At 38.3% G+C, this 20,813-nt stretch overlaps 5 protein-coding genes across 5 annotated transcripts in view; 4 read left to right on the forward strand and 1 right to left on the reverse strand.

Moving 5' to 3' along the window:
• The first annotated feature begins 1,540 nt into the window (after positions 1 to 1,540).
• On the forward strand, positions 1,541 to 4,130 carry LOC118274400 (gamma-glutamylcyclotransferase-like). Its single transcript, XM_035591884.2, has 4 exons — positions 1,541 to 1,864; positions 2,782 to 2,915; positions 3,238 to 3,406; positions 3,670 to 4,130. The coding sequence occupies exons 1-4, from the start codon at positions 1,685 to 1,687 to the stop codon at positions 3,793 to 3,795; spliced, it is 609 nt and encodes a 202-aa protein (XP_035447777.1). The 5' UTR covers positions 1,541 to 1,684; the 3' UTR covers positions 3,796 to 4,130.
• Positions 4,131 to 6,678: 2,548 nt separating this feature from the next.
• LOC118275056 (glycosaminoglycan xylosylkinase homolog) lies at positions 6,679 to 12,661 on the forward strand. Its single transcript, XM_035592907.2, has 6 exons — positions 6,679 to 7,673; positions 7,860 to 7,997; positions 8,263 to 8,491; positions 8,576 to 8,771; positions 8,859 to 9,059; positions 12,441 to 12,661. The coding sequence occupies exons 1-6, from the start codon at positions 7,380 to 7,382 to the stop codon at positions 12,655 to 12,657; spliced, it is 1,275 nt and encodes a 424-aa protein (XP_035448800.1). The 5' UTR covers positions 6,679 to 7,379; the 3' UTR covers positions 12,658 to 12,661.
• Positions 12,662 to 13,095: 434 nt separating this feature from the next.
• On the forward strand, positions 13,096 to 14,185 carry LOC118275073 (gamma-glutamylcyclotransferase). Its single transcript, XM_035592932.2, has 3 exons — positions 13,096 to 13,419; positions 13,593 to 13,726; positions 13,800 to 14,185. The coding sequence occupies exons 1-3, from the start codon at positions 13,312 to 13,314 to the stop codon at positions 14,092 to 14,094; spliced, it is 537 nt and encodes a 178-aa protein (XP_035448825.1). The 5' UTR covers positions 13,096 to 13,311; the 3' UTR covers positions 14,095 to 14,185.
• A 26-nt stretch (positions 14,186 to 14,211) lies between these two features.
• On the forward strand, positions 14,212 to 15,604 carry LOC118275065 (gamma-glutamylcyclotransferase). The gene is made up of 3 exons (XM_035592920.2): positions 14,212 to 14,718; positions 14,808 to 14,941; positions 15,076 to 15,604. Exons 1-3 carry the CDS (start codon positions 14,593 to 14,595, stop codon positions 15,530 to 15,532), a joined length of 717 nt encoding a protein of 238 aa, XP_035448813.1. The 5' UTR covers positions 14,212 to 14,592; the 3' UTR covers positions 15,533 to 15,604.
• A 1,088-nt stretch (positions 15,605 to 16,692) lies between these two features.
• LOC118270523 (insulin-like receptor) overlaps positions 16,693 to 20,813 on the reverse strand; it is a 45,570-nt gene continuing 41,449 nt past the window's right edge. The window contains exon 25 of the mRNA XM_050698556.1: positions 16,693 to 20,806. Coding sequence (XP_050554513.1) covers positions 20,598 to 20,806 — 209 coding nt within the window. The 3' untranslated portion in view covers positions 16,693 to 20,597. The remainder of the gene's footprint in view (positions 20,807 to 20,813) is intronic.

The following is a 20,813-nucleotide window of genomic DNA, read 5'->3' on the forward strand; positions in this document are numbered from 1 at the left end:
GCTGGTATAGGCAAAACATTTGGATGAACATAGTACGTAGATAGTAGGTATATTTTAACAGCTAGCTTTCGCCAGCGGCTTCGTCCGCGTTCCCGTAGGCTAAAATTATTTATATTTATTTATATTATTAAAATTTGGTATACAGACAGGGTATGAGCTGACTTTTGCTCATACCCTGTCTGTATACCAAATTTCATCATAATCCGTTCAGTAGTTTCACCGGCTCCCTATCCATTTACATAAAATTTTAAGACCAAATATATGTCAGTATAACTGTGTTTGGCATATTTTCGCATAATATACACATAACAGCTTACGCATACGCAGCTTACGCATAATTCTTTAAGCATAATTTCTCTAACCATAATAATGATTAAATATAATATTCTAAAGCATAAAGTTCTATTGCATAACTTTTTAAAGCATAATATCCTAACGCGGAAATTTATTTACACATAATGCAGCATGCAAGCTGGCATAAAGCAAGCATGCAGCAGACAGGGTTTCGGTCACGGCTCCGGCGCTGCGGGGTCTGGCGACCCCATGCTTACTAATCGTCGCAGACGGCTTTCATTCACCACCGCAGCTTCGGATTGTTGGCTGGTTTAGCCGGCCAGCATTCAGCTGCGGCAGCTCGCTCGCAGGCGCCTGCTCCTCAGTCCGCGGGCCACCTCACCCCTACGCGCCTACGCGATTTTTAATTACACTCTAGGGGTAGAACAAAAAAGACTACGTGGAATCGGTTTGGCAGCAAATCGGTTCTGTCACTAACTTTTGTTACACAACATATTAAAGTTTTGCCCAACATTTTTATTTAATTGTTACAGCAACTATAGCAAATTGATTTGATCAGAATTATGTATGGGGCACTATAATTTTACTACCATTAGGCCTACTAACGTCATGCTTATAGACATTAGGCCTACAAACCTAATGCGAATCAAATTTATGCCAAAACAAATTAATCTTTAAGGTGATTATACAAAAATTAAATGAATGCCTAAAAAAATTATGCCGAAGTATTATTATGTCAAAACAAATTGAATCAAAATAGTTATGCTGAAATATATTAGGACAAAGAATATTATGCGAAAAGAAGGGATTAATGCATTTAGATCATGTCTATTGTAAATTGGTAGGCAATTATGACTCATAAAATATGCAACCTACCCGCCCTCATAAGACATCAACCGTGATGACATGTTGACCATATCGCTTATTGTATGTAGGTATCACGTATACATTGAGCAGGTCGTATATATTACGGATACATCAAGCCATATAATAATTATGAATTGAAAATAATAGTTTACTCACGCAAATAACTGAGAAAAGCTCTACTAGTTTCAGATCACAACGGGACTCTTATTCCTTTATTTATTCTTTATAGTACTCTTAGTTTCCACTAATTATGCATACTATGTTATAGTTTCCTTATTATAGAAATTATTACATTATTACACTTTTCCTAATTGCACATCATCCGCCGGCTACGTAGTTGTATGACTTATACCTACCAGTATATAACGTAGTGTAGCTCAGTGACGGCCAATATTACGCGGCTTGACCTGTTACTGAAAATATACGTAGCACAATAAAGGTTACACGATTGTACTAGTGCCAGTGAAACTGTAAAACATTCAATTCTGATCTTGATTTCGAGCGCAGTGCACGACCACCGACCATGCATTCTAAAACGGTTTTACCTTTAATGTTAATTAGTTTATTCAAATTATATTATTGCGCAGAAGTAACTCCTCCTCCGGGAATAACGTTTTATTTCGCGTACGGCAGTAATTTGTTAACCAAACGCTTGCATCTCAACAACCCATCGGCGGTCTTCTATAGCATCGCCAAACTTAGGGTAAGTTTAATTTGTAAGGTAGTTTGACAAAATACTGAAAATATTTAAATTATGATGTTATCGGCTTACTCACGTAACTGTTTGACACAACGCGGCGATAGTCGCGCTGCTACTCAATCGCCGCGTCGTGTGTTGCGGAAATGCTGCTCATGAATATGAGTCTCTAGCATGGCTTGAAATTAGTCGAGTTCCTTGTCAAACAGTTACGTGAGTAAGCCGAAAACATAATAATTAATTTAGTGTGTCTCACGAAAGTTATAATAAAAGTGATAGTATCTAAATTATTTTTCTGTCTATACATACTTACTTTTTTTATCTGTTTTGTCTAAAGTACTAGGTTTCCTGCATGGATAAGAAAGTTCATACTCTCTCAATTGATTTTATAATACCAAATACTTCTGCATTATTTCGTACCTACCTCTCTACCTGTAAACCAGTGTAAACTAAACGACAGATAATGGCGGCAATCATGAAAATTGTTAAGCACCCATTTCCTGAAATCATAAAAGACATGTTTATCTTTTAGAATAAAATTGGTTCCCAACTTATTCATGGAAATGTTTATTTTTACCTGTATGCCATTGCCAACATGATTTCATTTTAAACGTGTTCATAACATTTCAGTTTAAAGTACTTAGGTGAATAGAAGATACTTAAGTTAAAGTTACGAGCCCATTTCATTATTTAATTTCATAGATGATGGAAACTGATAAAAACGATATTGATTTTATTCCTTATTAGGCAGTAAATATTGATGCAACTCTCATAAAATGTCTACTTATCTCTTTAAGTTGTGTAAATAAAGTGGTAACGTTATTTTATCCATCGTGTAACGTTATTTTTAATTCTCAATCTTAATATTTACAAGACTTTAATGAATAAACCTACTTTAATTACCTATGAAACTTCTTTTTCAGGATTACAGATTAGATTTTAATTACCAAGTGGAAGCCTGGCAAGGCGCCGTGGCTACTATAGTAGAAGACAAGGATGCCCACGTGTGGGGCACCGTGTGGACCATGGACACAGACCAACTGCATTATCTAGACGAGTAAGGATTCATTATTTCAAATATTCTTAAAATACTGTTAACTTAATACTTATTATTAAGATTAACTGCAGTTTTGAATTGTTCTGTGGATTGTAAATATCTAAAACTTTCGGTTTCCAATCTAGGATGGGATTAAATGTTCATCCCAGTCATGTAAAATCTCAAACTTAACATAAGCATAAGTAAAGATGAGGTATTCCCCATCTAATGATTTCCCTACCTATCTACTGAGAGTTAAGGAAAAAAGGAAGTAGGCACCTATGTAATGTATATTTTTATTATTTTTTCGTTAGTAAAGGTAATGTAACTTGGTTATTAACAGGCAAGAAGGCGTGGCGCTCGGTATATACTACCCCAAGAACGTGACTGTGACGACACCTAGCGGCCAGCAGTTAGTAGCCCGCACCTACATAGAAACTAATAATCCTGATAAAGTCAAGAACGGCACGGATATACCTATGGGCAGACGCCCTTCCAATACCTACCTTGAGGTGAGTTTCAGGCATTGGCTAAACAGTTGTTTACTTTTTGATTGTCATTTCAATATGTACTTACGTGCTACTAAATATTTGACGCTGACTGTACTAAAATGCTTTTCAAGCTTTAAATTATGTAACTGATGATATAAGAAACTAGAGAATTAAGAGAATAAGTATGTCATTTACGAAGAAATTCAGCCGCTATGTGTATATAAGATATCTACTCTGTGCTGTGGTCTAAAGTCTACTAATTTTTTATTTTTTTGATATTACAGGTCATCGCACTGGGTGCAATCGAGTCTCACCTTCCCGCAGATTACGTTGGCTATATTTTCTCATTTCCCACAAATGGCAAGATGGCTAGCAAAACTAGAAGAGAAGAGTTAGGATACCCTTTTTAATATAAAACAAAATATAGAGGTACCTATAAGGTATTAATTCCTGTGATATGCGCCAAATATTATAAAAACGTGTCTACGCACAGACGCTAACACATCAGATTACTAATTGACAAACTTAATATAATAAGTATATTATGAAGTCCTGAGAGGATTTCAGTTACAAGTTTTAAAAATCTGCTAATGAGTGTGTTTGGATTCTTCATTTTCTCGAATGTCGCAAGCACCAGATGTGAGCGCACAACTACATAAATACTTTTTGTACCATTCAGAGCGAGCTTGATGTGCTATCGAATCTACTTTGTATTTAAAAAAAATAAAAGAAATTTACTTAATCATATAGCGTTATTTTTTATCCTACCTACCTACCTACCTATCTATCTAACCGCTTGTATGCCGGTATAAAAGACTCAATAGATATGAAATACATTATGTCTAGCGTAGATACGCTTTTGGTGCCTGAACGCAGAGATCTACGTTCAGACACAACAAGGGTTAAGACTGCACGGTTGGTGCGGTGGCTGGGCAACTGGCTGCCGCGCAACGGGTAGCGGGTTCGATTCCCGCACGGAGCAACTCTTTGTGTGATCCACAAATTGTTGTTTCGGGTCTGGGTGTCATGTGTATGTGAACTTGTATGTTTGTAAACGCACCCACGACACAGGAGAAAATCCTAGTGTGGGGCAACGTTTTTTTAAAAAAGAAAAAAAAAGAAATTTTCTCATTTTCAGATGATAAGGTGTGTGTGCAGTGTGCTTCATTTATACCTATGGCTATATCAATGTCTACAATTTAACAAACCAGAGAAACGAATTATAGAATAGGTCGAAAATTGGAAAAGGCATTAACTTTTTGCCTATTAAAATATAAATAGTAAGTACAGGTAGGCAGGTACAATTAGGTATAGTCTATTTACGTCGTAACGTTTAGTCTATTAAGTTTTTATCCATTTTGTGTAGAACATAGTTCATATAATTTATTCAGTATATATCCATTAATCTTATATCAGACCTAAATTCTAGGTTGGAATGTTATTATGGAAGAAGGTTCACGTCAACGTTTTATGGGGGTTTGATTATTCTACATTTAGTTGGCCACTCTTGTAACTACACTCGCGAGCAACCAAATCGACTCAACCTACATGTGCGCATTCGTAGTTGTTTTCTTAAAAAAATACTGAATTGTTTTTAAATACCGATATACCATTAGAAAGCTTACAACTTCAGCTTTAAATTGATACCATTATTATAAAAATTGTATCAGCACTTTTTAAAATATTTAACTTAATTCAGCGGACAAGAGTTTTTGCTCACTACGACACCAACAAGTTATAACACAAACTACCCCTATAAAAGCTCCAAATTAAGGTTAACTTTATCTGTGGCTTATCGAAAGTTGATCGTACACACCTCCGCAAAAATGCCTCATTTTATTTCCAAAAATTATGGATAGGACACCAGAAGAAGCCGCTCAACTCGTTGCTCTACTGGAACAAGGACTTAGTCAGCGAAGAGTTGCTGCTCCGCTGAGTTTGAGCCAATCTGCAGTATCAATAGTGTACAGAAAGTATCAAGATATTGGTGCCTTCAATCGAAGACCAAGAATAAGCCGCCACCGGTCCACCTCGGAGAGAGACGACCGTTTTATTATTCCAACTTCACTACGAAATCGTCACTTGACCGGTGTCGATGTTCAACAGGAACTCAGAAGAGTTCGAGGAGTGGCTGTCAGCGAGTGGACAGTACGAGGACGGTTGAAGGAAGCCAACCTCACCCCTAAACGGCCTGCCACAGGCCCGAAATTGACGACACGCCACCGGCAAGCGCGCCTTCAATTTGCCCGAGAACAACTCGATTGGAGCATGGACCAATGGAGGCCAGTCTTATTTACTGACGAATGCAGAATGTGTCTGCACGGCACAAGTGTTCAATTGGATTCATGTCCGGGCTAAGCGCTGGCCAGTCCATTGTTCGTATTCCGCTGGCCAGTTCATTGTTACATCGAGGTGTTCAGACAACTCTTCGCTGACTAAGTCCTTGTTCCAGTAGAGCAACGAGTTGAGCGGCTTCTTCTGGTGTCCTATCCATAATTTTTGGAAATAAAATGAGGCGTTTTTACGGAGATGTGTACGATCAACTTTCGATAAGCCACAGATAAAGTTAACCTTAATTTGGAGCTTTTATAGGGGTAGTTTGTGTTATAACTTGTTGGTGTCGTAGTGAGCAAAAACTCTTGTCCGCTGAATTAAGTTAAATATTTTAAAAAGTGCTGATACAATTTTTATAATAATGGTACCAATTTAAAGCTGAAGTTGTAAGCTTTCTAATGGTATATCGGTATTTAAAAACAATTCAATATTTTTTTAAGAAAACAACTACGAATGCGCACATGTAAGTTGAGTCGATTTGGTTGCTCGCGAGTGTATTTAAAGTTGTGTTTGCACAGGTGCTTGCACTTTGTGGCTTGGACGTTACATAGATTAAAAATAAGTGAAATGACACTGACAAAGTTGAAATTGTCAACTGAACAGTGACACACATGACTAGAGGTGTGAAAGTAACGAGAAAAAGCAAACCCGTATGTATTCGTTACTATAAAAATGAGTACTCGTTACTATCGTATCGTTACGTTACTCGTTACTTTTGGTACATCAGTATTACCCAACGAAACGAATCCATTCGTATATCGTATCGTTTGGTACGCGTATAGTAACTGCAAATGAACTTTTGAAATTCACGGAATCTAAATTATAATGAAAAAGCAACAAATGTGTCTAACTTATTTATTGACAAAAACATTTTACAACAAAAATCTTTTATATTAAATGAAAATATATTTTAAACAATAACAATATTTTGTTCGTAAAATGAAATTAGATATATTAAATAAAAATGTATTTTAAACTACAAATATCTTTTGTTCTTAAAATGAAATTAAACATATTAAATAAAAACAATGTTAAACAAATCAAAAAATATTTTTAAACTGCATCCCTAATTATAATATCGATTCCTAAGCCTCATGCTTAGTAACACAGTTTCGGTTAAATACGAGGAACGAGATCGTGCGAGTAACGAAATACATTCGAGAGTAACGTTTCGTTACTCGGTACCAGAGGGCGCACCCGTTACTCAGTACCGAATACATACGGTTTGCTACACCTCTACACATGACATGACGTATGACGTTTTAACTCCACCCGCACGAGTACGAACGATTACAAGTTGCAAATCTAGATTTGTGTTTATAATTCAAATCAAATAATAAATAAGACTGGCAAAATCTCTAAAACTAGGGTAATACTACAGACTTGGCTTATATAAATACAGAATAATAACAGTAAACGTACGCGAAGGTGACTTCTTTTAGTTTTGATAATTTTAGAAATTGAAGAGAAGTTTAATTGATTATGTTCATTGAGAGATAAATACAGTATGATTGTAGTGCCAAAATTTAAGTCTTTATAACTAAGACAAGGGTAAGACAACTGCAGCGAGCCAAAAAGTAACTAACCGTGAACAAATTTTTGTTATATCTAGTCAGTGAATAATTTGTGTTCATCAGAATAATATTATAAATAATGAAGTATGTCGATGAACTGTATCTTCGGGTTCTCATTATTTCTTCTGTTACTAGTTGTGCTCAACATATACTTCTTCTACAACCTGAGTATAGAGCATAGACCCGCTACATTTAAGCTGCCCATTGTAAAGTCAGAACCCATACCGCCTATAATCAAAGAAATAAACGAATACCTCAATCGTTTGCCTAGTCAATACCACACCAAAAATTCTAAATTTACTCCTGTACAAAGAAATTTAATTAGCTCATTTAATTCCTCGGGAGCTACTTTAGACAGTGTTTGGCAAAATGTTGAAAATGTAAGTACCTACCTGGACATTATTGGTGGCCAGATTTGTGGTAACAATGCTCATTAGTTTAATCAATTTAGTATTTATTGTAAACTTCAGATTGCACCATTGCATTAAGATATAACTGTGAAATGATATTGAAGAAGTTTGCTGTAAAATTTGCCGTGAATATTTAAAGAATTCTTAACTCCACAGTGGGCTGATGAGGAGTCCTTGTTCCCATATAAGAATGGTGCAGCAGGAAAGATACTGCAAGCTATGCGCACCTCACAGGTAGCATTTGTTGACAATGCGCCCAAGGGCACACAATTGAAGTTATTACTTGTGTTAAAGGTTTGTTTACGCTATAGCTACATTAACTAGGTACTGTTTTTTTTTCTAAACTATAATATTGCTGAAAAATAATACAAAATTGTGTATACTTGATACAGTTTATTAAAATGTATATTTTTCCAATGGCTTTGTCCATTACTTACAAGTGGAAAATAATTTGATAAGGCTGCTATCAAATTCTAGTTGGGAATATTTTTTTAATTAATACTTTTATCAAAATACATAGCTATAAATTAATTAATCATAAAACCATATTATTTTTCAGGGGAATCAAAAACTGTACTTTAAACCTAAAAGGTATAATTTAAGTGATGTCATAAGAGGCAACATATATGCTGGCTACGACCGCCACAACTCCGAGGTGTTCACATACTACCTTGCTATGGTATTGAACTACAAATGGGTAGCCCCTTCTGTTATAAGGAGGATTAATATGAAGTATGACATTTTATCTCATGCAATGCCTGGATTAAAAAAAACTATGGTAAAAAATAGTAAGTAACATATTAACAGTCAATAATTCCTAAATGTATTGCCTAACACTGAGCTATATTAAATTACTTAATTAAATATTTCAGGTCAAGGTTCAGACTGTATTTACGGAAAGTGTTATTATTGCAAAATAAATGAGACTGTCTGTCCTGACAGCACTGGGCACATTGAGGGAGCAGGCATACTCTACTTAGATAAATATTTCAAAGTCAACAAGTCACCTTGGAGACGCTCTTACAATAGTATGAAAATGGAGTGGGAAAATGATAAAGATTATTGTAAGTAAGTATTTTCCATCCCTTCTCATTTTTAGTCCAATAATTAGGAATTATAGTCTTCTATAATGTTGCAACTTATTGTATGTTACAGGAAAGTGTCATCACTTCTCAGTACTAAGAGAATATTAAATTTAATTGATATTGCTATTATTGATTTCTTAATACAAAACGGAGATCGGCACAGATATGAAGTGTACAAACATAAAATACTCCTACTTGACAATGGAAAGGGGCTGGGTAATCCTATGTTGGATGAACTTGATATATTGGCGCCACTCTATCAATGTTGCATGTGAGTCATCAGGGTGATATTAAAACTGTCATGATATCATGACCCGGGTACGTCCTAAAACTGCGACCAGCCACCGAGAAATGGGCAGCAGCATTCTCAAAATTTATCGGTGACCTAACTGCGATCCCCAAGCCGCCTGCCAAGCGTGGGGATTATGGCAACCCCCCCCCCCATCCTTTTCACTATGAGCGACAACATAATTATACGGCCCCCAGTCCCCGGCAGCTCCGCTATTCCTGATCTAGGTAGCGGATCAGGTAACGGCGGAGCAGGGGGTGCTAAGAATCCCCGGCAGAGAAAGCGCTACCACCCCCGACGAACTTTGGCCCTGGCAACGCACAACATCCGCACACTGCGGACTGATGAGAAGATTGTCGAGCTGGAGGAAGAATTGAGCAAAATGCGGTGGGACATCTTGGGACTATCTGAAATCCGAAGAGAGGGTCAGGATACGATAATCCTAGATTCCGGCAACTTGCTCTTCTTCCGGGAAGGAGACCGTAAATCCCAGGGTGGTGTCGGATTTCTCGTCCGCAAGTCTCTCGTCAACAACGTGTGTGAGGTCGACAGTGTGTCGAACAGGGTAGCGTACCTTATACTCAGAATATCTAACCGGTATTCGCTGAAGGTCATACAGGTATATGCGCCGACCTCGACACATTGTGACGACGAAGTAGAGGCTCTGTATGAGGAAATTTCAAAAGCCATACACTCCTCCGAAACACACTTCACCGTTGTGATGGGGGATTTCAATGCAAAGGTGGGCACACGGAATAGCGATGAGTTGAGAATAGGGCCATTTGGATATGGGCAGCGAAACCATCGGGGCCAGCGGCTGGTCGACTTTATGGAGAGGGAGAGACTCTATTTGGTAAACTCCTTCTTCCAGAAGCGACCGGCCAAGAAGTGGACATGGATAAGCCCTGATGGTTCTACCAAAAATGAGATCGACTTCATCATGGCGACCGAAAGACGTATATTCAGTGATGTCTCTGTGATAGCGAAGGTGAAAACCGGTAGCGATCACCGTATTGTCAGGGGCACACTGAACATCAATGTAAAACTAGAGCGGTCACGCCTGGTGAAGTCCACGCTCCGCCCTGGACGTGCCCAGATCCAAAATTCCGAGCAGTTCCAACTCCAACTGCAAAATCGCTTCCAGTGTCTAGCTGATTGTGGAAACGTGGACGAGATAAATAATGGGTTGGTGGAAACTGTCCGAGCAGTGGGGTCAGACTTCTTCAAGACCCCCCGCCGAAACAGGCCCCAAAAGCTCTCCGACGGAACCTTAAAACTTCTTAAGGATCGTAGCGAGATGAGGCTGCAGTCTTCAGACTGCAGCCTCATCTCAGATGAGGCTGCAGTCTTATGTCTGAATACGGCAAGCTCAATAGACGAATCTCGAAATACATGCGACGTGACCTGCGGGCCTATAACGCCGCAAGAGTCAGAGACTTAATTGAGCGAAACAAGGGCTCAAAAGTCTTCGCAAAGAATTCGTCTGTTGGGCAAAGCCAAATGACGAGGCTGAAGACCGAGGATGGCAGCGTCATCTCGTCGAAGTCCGAGATCCTCGGAGAGCTCGAGAGGTTTTACGGACAGTTATACACCTCAACACGGCAACCCATCGTCGGTACAGCTCGGGACCCAAGAGCTAAACTGACGCGGCACTACACTGAGGATATCCCAGACATCAGCCTGTACGAGATTAGGATGGCTCTCAAACAGCTTAAAAACAACAAGGCGCCGGGCGATGACGGAATCACGTCGGAACTTCTGCGAGCGGGTGGAAAACCGATACTTTTAGTCCTCCAGAAGCTATTCAATTCCGTCATACTCGAGGGAACCACGCCGGCAGCATGGCAACGGAGTGTGGTGGTTCTGTTCTTTAAAAAAGGCGACAACTGTCTGCTAAAAAACTACAGACCTATCTCACTTCTGAGCCATGTGTATAAGCTGTTTTCGAGGGTCATCACGAACCGTCTCGAACGCAGGCTTGATGACTTCCAGCCTCCCGAACAAGCCGGATTCCGAAAAGGTTTCAGTACCATAGACCACATTCATACGCTGCGGCAGGTTATACAGAAGACCGAGGAGTATAACTTGCCACTATGCTTGGCGTTTGTGGACTATGAGAAAGCCTTCGATTCAATCGAAACCTGGGCGGTGCTGCAGTCTCTCCAGCGGTGCCACATCGACTATAGATACATCGAGGTTTTGAAGTGTTTGTATAACAACGCCACCATGCGCATCCGACTCCAGGAAGAGACTACGAGGCCAATCCAGTTGCGGAAGGGCGTGAGACAGGGAGACGTTATATCTCCGAAACTATTCACGAACGCACTGGAGGACGTTTTTAAGCTCTTGGACTGGAGCGGACGCGGCATCAACATTAATGGCGAATACATCACTCATCTCCGTTTCGCCGAAGACATAGTCGTAATGGCAGAGTCGCTGGAAGAGCTGAACACCATGCTCAGCGACCTCAATACCGTTTCCCAACAGGTGGGCCTTAAAATGAACATGGACAAGACGAAAATCATGTCAAATGTCCATGTTGCACCTATACCGGTTGTCGTTGGGAACGATATACTCGAAGTTGTAGACCACTACACATACCTGGGTCAGATCATCCAGCTAGGTAGGTCCAACTTCGAGAAAGAGGTCGCCCGAAGAATCCAACTCGGATGGGCAGCATTTGGGAAGTTGCATGAAGTCTTCTCGTCAAAAATCCCGCAGTGTCTGAAGACCAGGATGTACAACCAGTGTGTGTTGCCAGTGATGACGTACGGTACCGAGACATGGTCCCTAACTGCTGGCCTTTTAGAAAGGCTCAGAGTCGCCCAGCGCGCGATGGAGAGAGCTATGCTCGGAGTATCTTTGCGCGACAAAATCCGAAATATGGAAATTCGCCAAAGAACAAGAGTTACAGACATAGCTCTCAAAATATGCAGGCTGAAGTGGCAATGGGCAGGCCACGTCGCTCGGAGGACTGATGGCCGCTGGGCCAGGAAGGTGACTGAGTGGCGACCGCGGACCGGAAGACGCAGCGTGGGCAGACCTCCCACTAGGTGGACCGACGACATCGTCAGAGTGGCGGGGAGCCAGTGGATGCAGGTGGCGGCTTGTCGTTCTACGTGGAGGACCAAGGGGGAGGCCTTTGTTCAGCAGTGGACGTCTCTCGGCTGATGATGATGATGATGATGATGATATCATGACAGTTTTAATATCACCCTTATATTAGGTATGTGTATTATTTGTATGATATATATATAATATGTACCTACATACATACATATATGTATACCTACTTGAAATGTTACAAATTAAAACTTATACTTATGAACGATAGTTGGTTTAATGCTGTCTTTAAAATTTCAGAATTTCATCAAAGACGTGGCAAATGCTGGAATTAGTGTCTGGCGGCAGTCTTACTGAGACAATACAATTGTTAGCTTCATTCCAAGGAGAAAAGCTGACCACTGATGACCATTACCGAGCTATAGAACGACGACTTTTAAAGGTCTATGCTACTGTAATGTATTGTATAGGGAAACACGGCAGTGCACATGTGTTTAAAAATATAGACGGAATTTAAATCATTGAGCCTTTTTTCTTCTACTTTAAAGTGTGTAGATGTTGGAGAGCTAATGAAGACTGTTATTATTTTCAAGACCTTCCTACCCTCTTTTCACTCCTATCTATGCGAAATTTTATATGATGACATTGAGAAGTTCAATTTTGGTTCGTTCTATACACAGCAGATAAGACCAGTCCAGCTCCATTTCAATCCTGCTACCATGGAATAGAAAAGCTCGTGGTTTAATACCTTGAGTATGTTTATTCTGGTAGTCAGACACCAAAATCAAATCTTAACGCTAGCTAAAAAAAACGCTCAAATTGGCGCAAGTGAACGGTTGATTGTTTTTGGTTTTTTTTAAGGGCAATAACAGCATTTAGTATTAATGATATATGACACCATACTTTCCGTATGTCAACTATGTCAATAACGATCTGTCAAAGTTGTAACTGTCAATGTCAAGTATCAACTTGTCATGACATCATCATGAGAGGTGGTAATGCAATATTTTGATAAAAAACATGTTATTGTTATCCACAGATAGGTAAATCTTTGTTATCAGTATTACTCTAACTGAGTTTGCATTTATTAGCATCTCACACCTCTACGTAGATTCTAAAAGTTCGCTGTTGTCCAAAGAAGTCTTTGCGCTCTTTTCGTCGTCTTGTAAATATGTTCGCAGATACGTTTCTTTATTTTGCTTACGGAAGTAATCTGCTTAAAAGAAGGATTCACATCAATAACCCCTCAGCAAAATTCTTAGGAATAGGACGTTTAGACGTAAGTACTTCAGCTTTACCTTATTTACAACCAAAATATTGCAAATATAAGATGTTTACTTGGAATTGATTAATTTTGGTATTAGTAGATCTAGTATCTACTAGAAGTTTAATAATGTAATTTTATTTTGATAATTTCCTTTGAAAATAACAATTATTGTTTCACATTTTCAGAATCATCTGCTTGATTTTATCAAATATTCTGAGCATTGGAGGGGGACCTCGGCTACTATTGTGCCTAACCCAGGATCCCATGTATGGGGAGCAATATGGAGATTACATAATGATGACATGCCTGCATTAGACAAGTAAGTATAAATTGTACATTTTAAAGTAATAAACTGTGTTTTATTTATTACTAAAACCTTATTTTATTTTTAGGCAAGAAGGTGTTGAAAACAATTGGTATTTTGCAAAAAATGTAGACATTATGCTACCAGATGGTTCCCAGACCGTGTGTAGAACATATCAACAAACAATCAATCCTCCAATCAGGAAACCCGGTGAAGAGCTGCCTGTAGATCGCAGGCCTTGTATTACATATTTAGATTGTATTGTAAATGGAGCAATTGAGTGCAAATTACCTGAATACTACATTGAAGAACTCAAAAAAATACCAAACAATGGACAAGAGGCTTCGCCTAGCATGATTGCTAAGTTAAACAAAACTTCATAACTCTTATAGCACAAACATTTTGTTCACTGCAATAAGACATTTCCAAAAAATAAGCTGTGATGACTAAATATGAATAAAAGGATTATATTAATTTTTTTTTTTTTTTTGTAAAGTTTAGGAATATATTCCAGTTTTAAAAGATTAGTGTGAAAAAAAGGCAATAGAAACAAATGTCGTCCCTGAACAATTACGAATAGCCAAATGGTTACAATCACGCCATTCAGATATTTAAATACAAATAACAACATTAATATATCTAAACAGGTAGTACTGTACACAATTGACCTCATACTTCGTCTGGTTTATGGATTCTTACTACTCAATTTATGACAGGTACCTATACAAAAGAAACTTGTCCAACACTGCCTAAGTACAAACTTGTCAAAACAATAATTTATCAAACATTTATCATACAATGGCCCACTTAGTCATTGTACCTATACCTATATTATTTTGTATTCTATCAAATCATTAAGATAAATTAAAAAACTGATCAAAATGATGAAATCTGAGATTCGCAAACCTGATACATTTTTGTATTTTGCATATGCTGACAATATGGTAAAGTTCAGAATGAAAATGTTCAATCCATCAGCAGAATTTGTTTCTATTGCTCGAGTAGATGTAAGTACTTGTATCTTTGATAAGTAGGTACTTGGCGACATCTTGTTATTATATTACCTACTCATCTTCGGTACCTGCTTTGTCAACAGAATTACAGACTGGATTTTAATAAATATGTCAAGTTTTGGGGTGGTCCTATCGCAACTCTTGTCCCGACGGCCAACGCTCATGTATGGGGTGTCATTTGGAGACTTCATAGAGATGAGCTGGAATCTCTTGATCAGTAGGCACCTAAGTATACTTTCAGTAATTTTTATGTTAATTAAATGAATCTAAGAACGTTGTGACAATCTAGTTGTGAAACCGAAGTTGGATTACCAAGTTTTGTGTATTAAGGTTATAGTTTAATTGTTTCAGTCAAAATGGTATTGAGTCATATACATACTTCGTAAAATACGTAGAGGTTCTTACTCCATATATGGGTACATTCAGGTGTCGTACATACCTGCAAACAATTTATCCCTTGCCTAGAGGTAACAGAGACCCCATTCCCGCTGAGCGATGGCCGTCATGGGGTTACAAAGAATTCATAATAATTGGCGCTAAGCAACATGGTGTACCACCGTATTATATAAGATTCTTGAGAAAGTTTAAAGACAATGGTGATGAAGGCTGTATACGATCTGACTGCTTATTGGTGCGCTATGGAAGTAATCAGCCGTGCCTATGTAGAGTACCTGGCCTCATCCCACGAAAACCTCTAAAGCTGAATTTAAAGGCAGATAGGGAAGGGAAGCTGCTTCCACGTCCAATAAGATCGGTTAATGTAGAAGAACCAGAGAAAAAAAGGTCGAAGAAAAAATTGACGTTTTAAAGAATTAAATGAAAATTAAAGAATTAAATAAAATTTTTGAAGATTTTATGAGAATTATAAAACAATTACGCATTTTGCTGTCTTGGAATACTTATATGAATTTAATAATATACGTACCTAGGTACTTTCGTAAACAGCCACCAAGGCTCGGAACCGGTTTAAAAAATACCGGTTTATATCGGTTTTCCTCCGAACTTTTCTTAAGAACGTGCACATTAAAGAACTTTATTTTAACCTAAATTAACCGGTTTATTCGACGAGGGGCATATCGGTATACGCGTTGAAATATTATTATTGAATATAATCTGAACAGCGCGCGGCATTTCTTTGATGTGCGTCGTATTAACCGGTTTTTATTGATCTAAACCGTTTAATCCGAAAATACCTTTATGAAAATACCGGTTTAAAAAAACCGGTTTCGCGAACGAAACCCAATGTAAAGGTTTTGCGTACAATATAATAATAGCGGTTTGAAAATTTAACCGGTATCCGAGCCTTGACAGCCACCTCTACTTATCTTAGTGCTGCTAATGCTAAACATGTAGGTCTGTAAATAGTCAATATTTGTTGCATCTCGAGCCAACTAACTACGTAAATACCTAGATGAAACATATTCAAGATAATAAAAGGTAAGGCCTATAAATTACGTGAGGTGTAACCAAAATAGTTTTTTTTTCTGTTTCTATCCAAAAAAAAATTGCGAGGCCCCTCTCTTCAACATAAAATTAGCTGAAATTTGACTCGACACCCTCCCCTCTCCAAACACCTCACGTGTTTATGTCCGCCCCCTAACTTACCTTATCAAACTGTATGTAAGTGGGATAGGAATACATTTGAAAATGTTTATCACCTATCAATTAGGTAGATGATAAACATTTTCATCTCTGTTGTATGCTTTGAACTGGTAAATGATCAATCACTGATGCATAGATACAACAAACTTGCATTAGGTTTGGTGGACGGCGCTAATTGCTTACCACCAAGACCAGGTGGTCCTGGTGGTAAGCAACGGATCATCTGATCCGTCTGCTGGGTTACCTACAGTTAAAACACTTAATAACTGGGTTAGTAATTTCTATTTACAACTGTAACAAATAAGTATGATAATAAAAATAGCCACATGAAGCTAAAATAATAGAGGGGACAAAGTCAAAACCATATTTTACTTATTTTTTATAACTTTTTTATTAATATAAATATTAAAATTATTAATAGGTACTCGGTTTTATTAAATTAATTATATAAAATTGTACACTATCTCAATCGTTTGGTGAAATTGTATCTAAATTGAGCATATAGCACAACGCTACCCCGACACTTATACAAAACATACACAATTCACACAAGGAAATAAATCATTTGGAAATTACTTTATCAGTCAATAATTTATGCATAATATAATCACTAAAAATGAGGTAATGTAACTGCCTTGTAGTGATAATCACAATGAAACAAATACTGATAAAAACAAGAGCGTAAGTAACAAAGGTCGACAGTAGGCACAGGCCGCAGGGAACGCTGTGTGAGGCAACGTTGTGCGAGACCTCGCCGCGGTCGCGGTCACTCGGCAACGTATGAACGTACTGTTCGCCAATACGCCGGTGCAGTGCTACTGGTTTGGTGGGGCTTTCTTTTATTTCACTGCACTGGCATATTCGCGATAGTAAAATGGAACTAAGTTATAGTTCTAATATATTTAGGTTACACTTAACGATACCTACCTACGACATTCCTCATAATTGAGCAAAAGGCACTATGCAAATTTTACACATAAAATAATATTTGGGTTTTAACGAAGATTGTTTCAATTCTACTAAAATGGTTGAATCAGTGTTGCAACGTGCCTTGTGCCCCCAACAACACAAACGTGTACGATCACGTACTAGTCCCAGTCTGCCCTGGTCACATTCCTTTCCCCTCTCAACCGACGTATTACTTACATTACTTTTTACCTGATTTATTACTAAATTCACAAATAAAGGTGGTCAACGACTTAGATAAAATACTATCGGTAAGCCATTCGTAACACATCGCCCATATACATAGCCAACCGAGCTGAATTGATTTCCGTGGCACAGTTTCTTGATTGTGTTAAAATGAAAACAATTGTATACTCGACATTCTAGCGTTACTTGTCAAACGAACACGTGTATATAAAAGAAATAGAGAGTAATGAATGCATGCAGTATGTGTCCACCTCACACAATCAACAAACCTGCATGCAATAAAGGCTGGATGTCTGAAGGCACTCGTTTAAACCCTTAAACCACATTATCGTAACAGTTGTTATTTACTAGAGCGGACCTCGGACCCCGGCCGCACTCACTGCTGGGGTCTGGCGTCCACTGCTGGTGTACATTATTGGAGTTTACCTTTGGTTGATTGTATATTAATATAATTATATTTTATTACAGTTAATTACAATTATGTAGCTAACATTTTCCTAGTTACATTTAACTAGAAACTTGCTATCAATGTAGTTGTATAACATACAAAATTAAATGTAAATCAAATGTAATTGTAAATTCATATTCAAACCATCATAAATTCACCCCACGACCTTATCTATTTCTAGGCATGTCATTAATTAAATTAAAAAAGTCAATAATATCTACAAACTTGCTGCCAAAAATCACTGCACAATAAACGTGAACAAAAATAATAAAAAGGAACTACATAGTTATAATATACCTAGCTATTACGTTGTGTTACTACAGATATATTGCAGTGGACTAAAGTACAAAACTGTAACTATACAAATGGAACAATATATGAACACAATAAAAGTTGGACTTTAAGCATGTTCTCATTTAAACATTTCTTTACTTATCAACCTTATAGACATAAATATATTCGCATTTTATAAATATGCTATTTCAGTAACTTATTAAGTTATTATCTATGATGAGATACTAGAATACATTGTAACAATATATGGAGATGGTTCACTGATTGGCTCTGCATGTTATAAAGGCTAGCACACATGACCGGCATATAAGATAATATAGAAAGTATACATGTACTTATGTACTTGGATCAAATTCATAATGAGCATCAGTTTTTATTGTGGGCTCCGTATCCTGCTCCATACCTTGGCCCACGCAACGCTTGTGTTTATTATGCCACACTCCACCTATTTGTTTCCTACAGTAGATCATCACTTGTTCTAAAGAATTACTGAGAGACGCGCAGAGAATTTCAGTTATTTATAAAAACTCATCAAATAAATAACAAATATATAATATTATGCCTAATATGTTATATATTTTTTTTAATTATATTAGGCGTATTTTTGTTATAAATTTCTTCTATGGCAGAATTAGCTATCAGAATAACTTTGAAATGTACATTAATATATTCTAGTTTTTTACCCAAATAACGTAGTAACGTATTTGTCATCGAAATACATAACCATTATTTAAAAACTTGTGACGAAATCAATTGAGAAGAAATGAGTATGGAACTGGATAGTTCAGAAGATGACAGACAACGTAATATTGAAATGGTTGAGTTCTTAAAAAAACAACTTTTATACTGATAAGGATGTACATTATCGGTGCTTACTTACTAGTAAGATCACTTATAATCGTCTCGATCATGTTTAGTTTTGAGATAGTATCAAAGTCCTGCAACCCATTAAATACAAGCGATGAACCACTGTAAATATAGGCACTCTGTCAGTTGCACTCATACTTTGGTTACATAACATTTACTCGTAGTTAAACAATAATAGTATGCAGTCTAGTAATATAACTATTTAACAATAGTGGCAGGTATTGTCTATTGCATTTAAGTCGTCGATGGGGAACACATTGTTATCGGCGTAACTTGTATTTGAGAATAACTGTAACATGATTACGACCTACATTTATATTCACGTACACAATAACATGTTGTTAAACAAATGTTGCGGTATATAGTCATTTAAATTCAACGTTGTCACTTAACTGGCACTAGTAAGTACTCGGTGTGCAAAGTGCACGAGCTGCGAGCCCTCGTGCAGTCTGCATGTTACACATATATCGATACGTATGGCCGGCAACACTAAGTAACACGTTTTTCGTCTTTTCTCGTTAACTTACGCATTATGACTAAACTGTGGGTGTTGCTTCACGTTCCTACTAAAACCAGTTACAACTAATTTGAAACGACCCTGTATAATTACTCTAATACAATTATATAATTATCTTTGCAAACATTGATAACACAGCTACAATAAGTAACAGCATAAAAGACTTGTAAATTTAGACGTTTACTTTCCAAATCTTTGGTGGTTAATTTTATTTTAATTCAATATTTCAAATTATACTTTATACAAGTAGAAAAATAGCTGATATCTAAAGCGGCAAATCCAACAGTTGAGTATTATAAGCAGATGCAACTTGTATTGATTAGGACAAGTGACAAATTCATTTCGCAAGTACTTTGTAATAAAAGTACTTGACACAACAACATAACAACTTCAACGAATTTGACACCTGTTACTTATTCACTTTGAAACAGTAGCAAGGTACCGAACTATACGTCAAGAAATTAATAATAATAAAAATAATTTGTACACGATCTCGCCTACATAAAACTATACACGCTTTACATCTTAAACGGTAAACTTAACATTAATAGGCTATGTCAAAAGTGACATTGATCTATAACTATATAATAACGTCGAGGTAAACTATATAGGATTCACGTCGAGACATATCGACTCACTTAATATCGTCTCAGCAAAAATATTACTTTCCTGATATGAAAACGAATCGTCACACGAAAACAAACGCATCGCCCTCTCGCGTCGCGCTCTTGAAAAACAACAAAACTCGAGCGTCCGTCCGTCGGGCGCACGATATCGTAATAAATGCGGGCGTGCCCCGCCACGTAGCACAGTCCGGCGGGGCCACGCTGCTAGCGGGGCTAGCGCAGTCCGGCGGGGCTAGCGCGGCTAGCGGGGCTAGCGCGGCTAGCGGGGCCAGCGCGGCTAGCGGGGCCAGCGCGGCTAGCGGGGCTAGCGCGGCTAGCGGGGCCAGCGCGGCTAGCGAGACTAGTGGGACTAGCGCGGCAAGCGGGGCTAGCAGGGCGGCAGCGGGCCGCCGTTCCCCTTGGGGTCGGCGCGCAGCGGCTGCAGCGGCTCGGCGGCCGCGTCCTCGGAGGCGCGCGAGCGCAGCGACGACAGCTCGCGCACCCACGACGCCAGGCGCCCCGACACGCCGAACAGGTTGGAGCCCGACCCCGTGGCCACGGCGCCCACGTTCACCTCGGCCAGCTCCGCCTCGTCCTCTGTGGG

The sequence above is a fragment of the Spodoptera frugiperda genome, chromosome 15, assembly GCF_023101765.2.
Source record: "Spodoptera frugiperda isolate SF20-4 chromosome 15, AGI-APGP_CSIRO_Sfru_2.0, whole genome shotgun sequence".
Taxonomy (NCBI): domain Eukaryota; kingdom Metazoa; phylum Arthropoda; class Insecta; order Lepidoptera; family Noctuidae; genus Spodoptera; species Spodoptera frugiperda.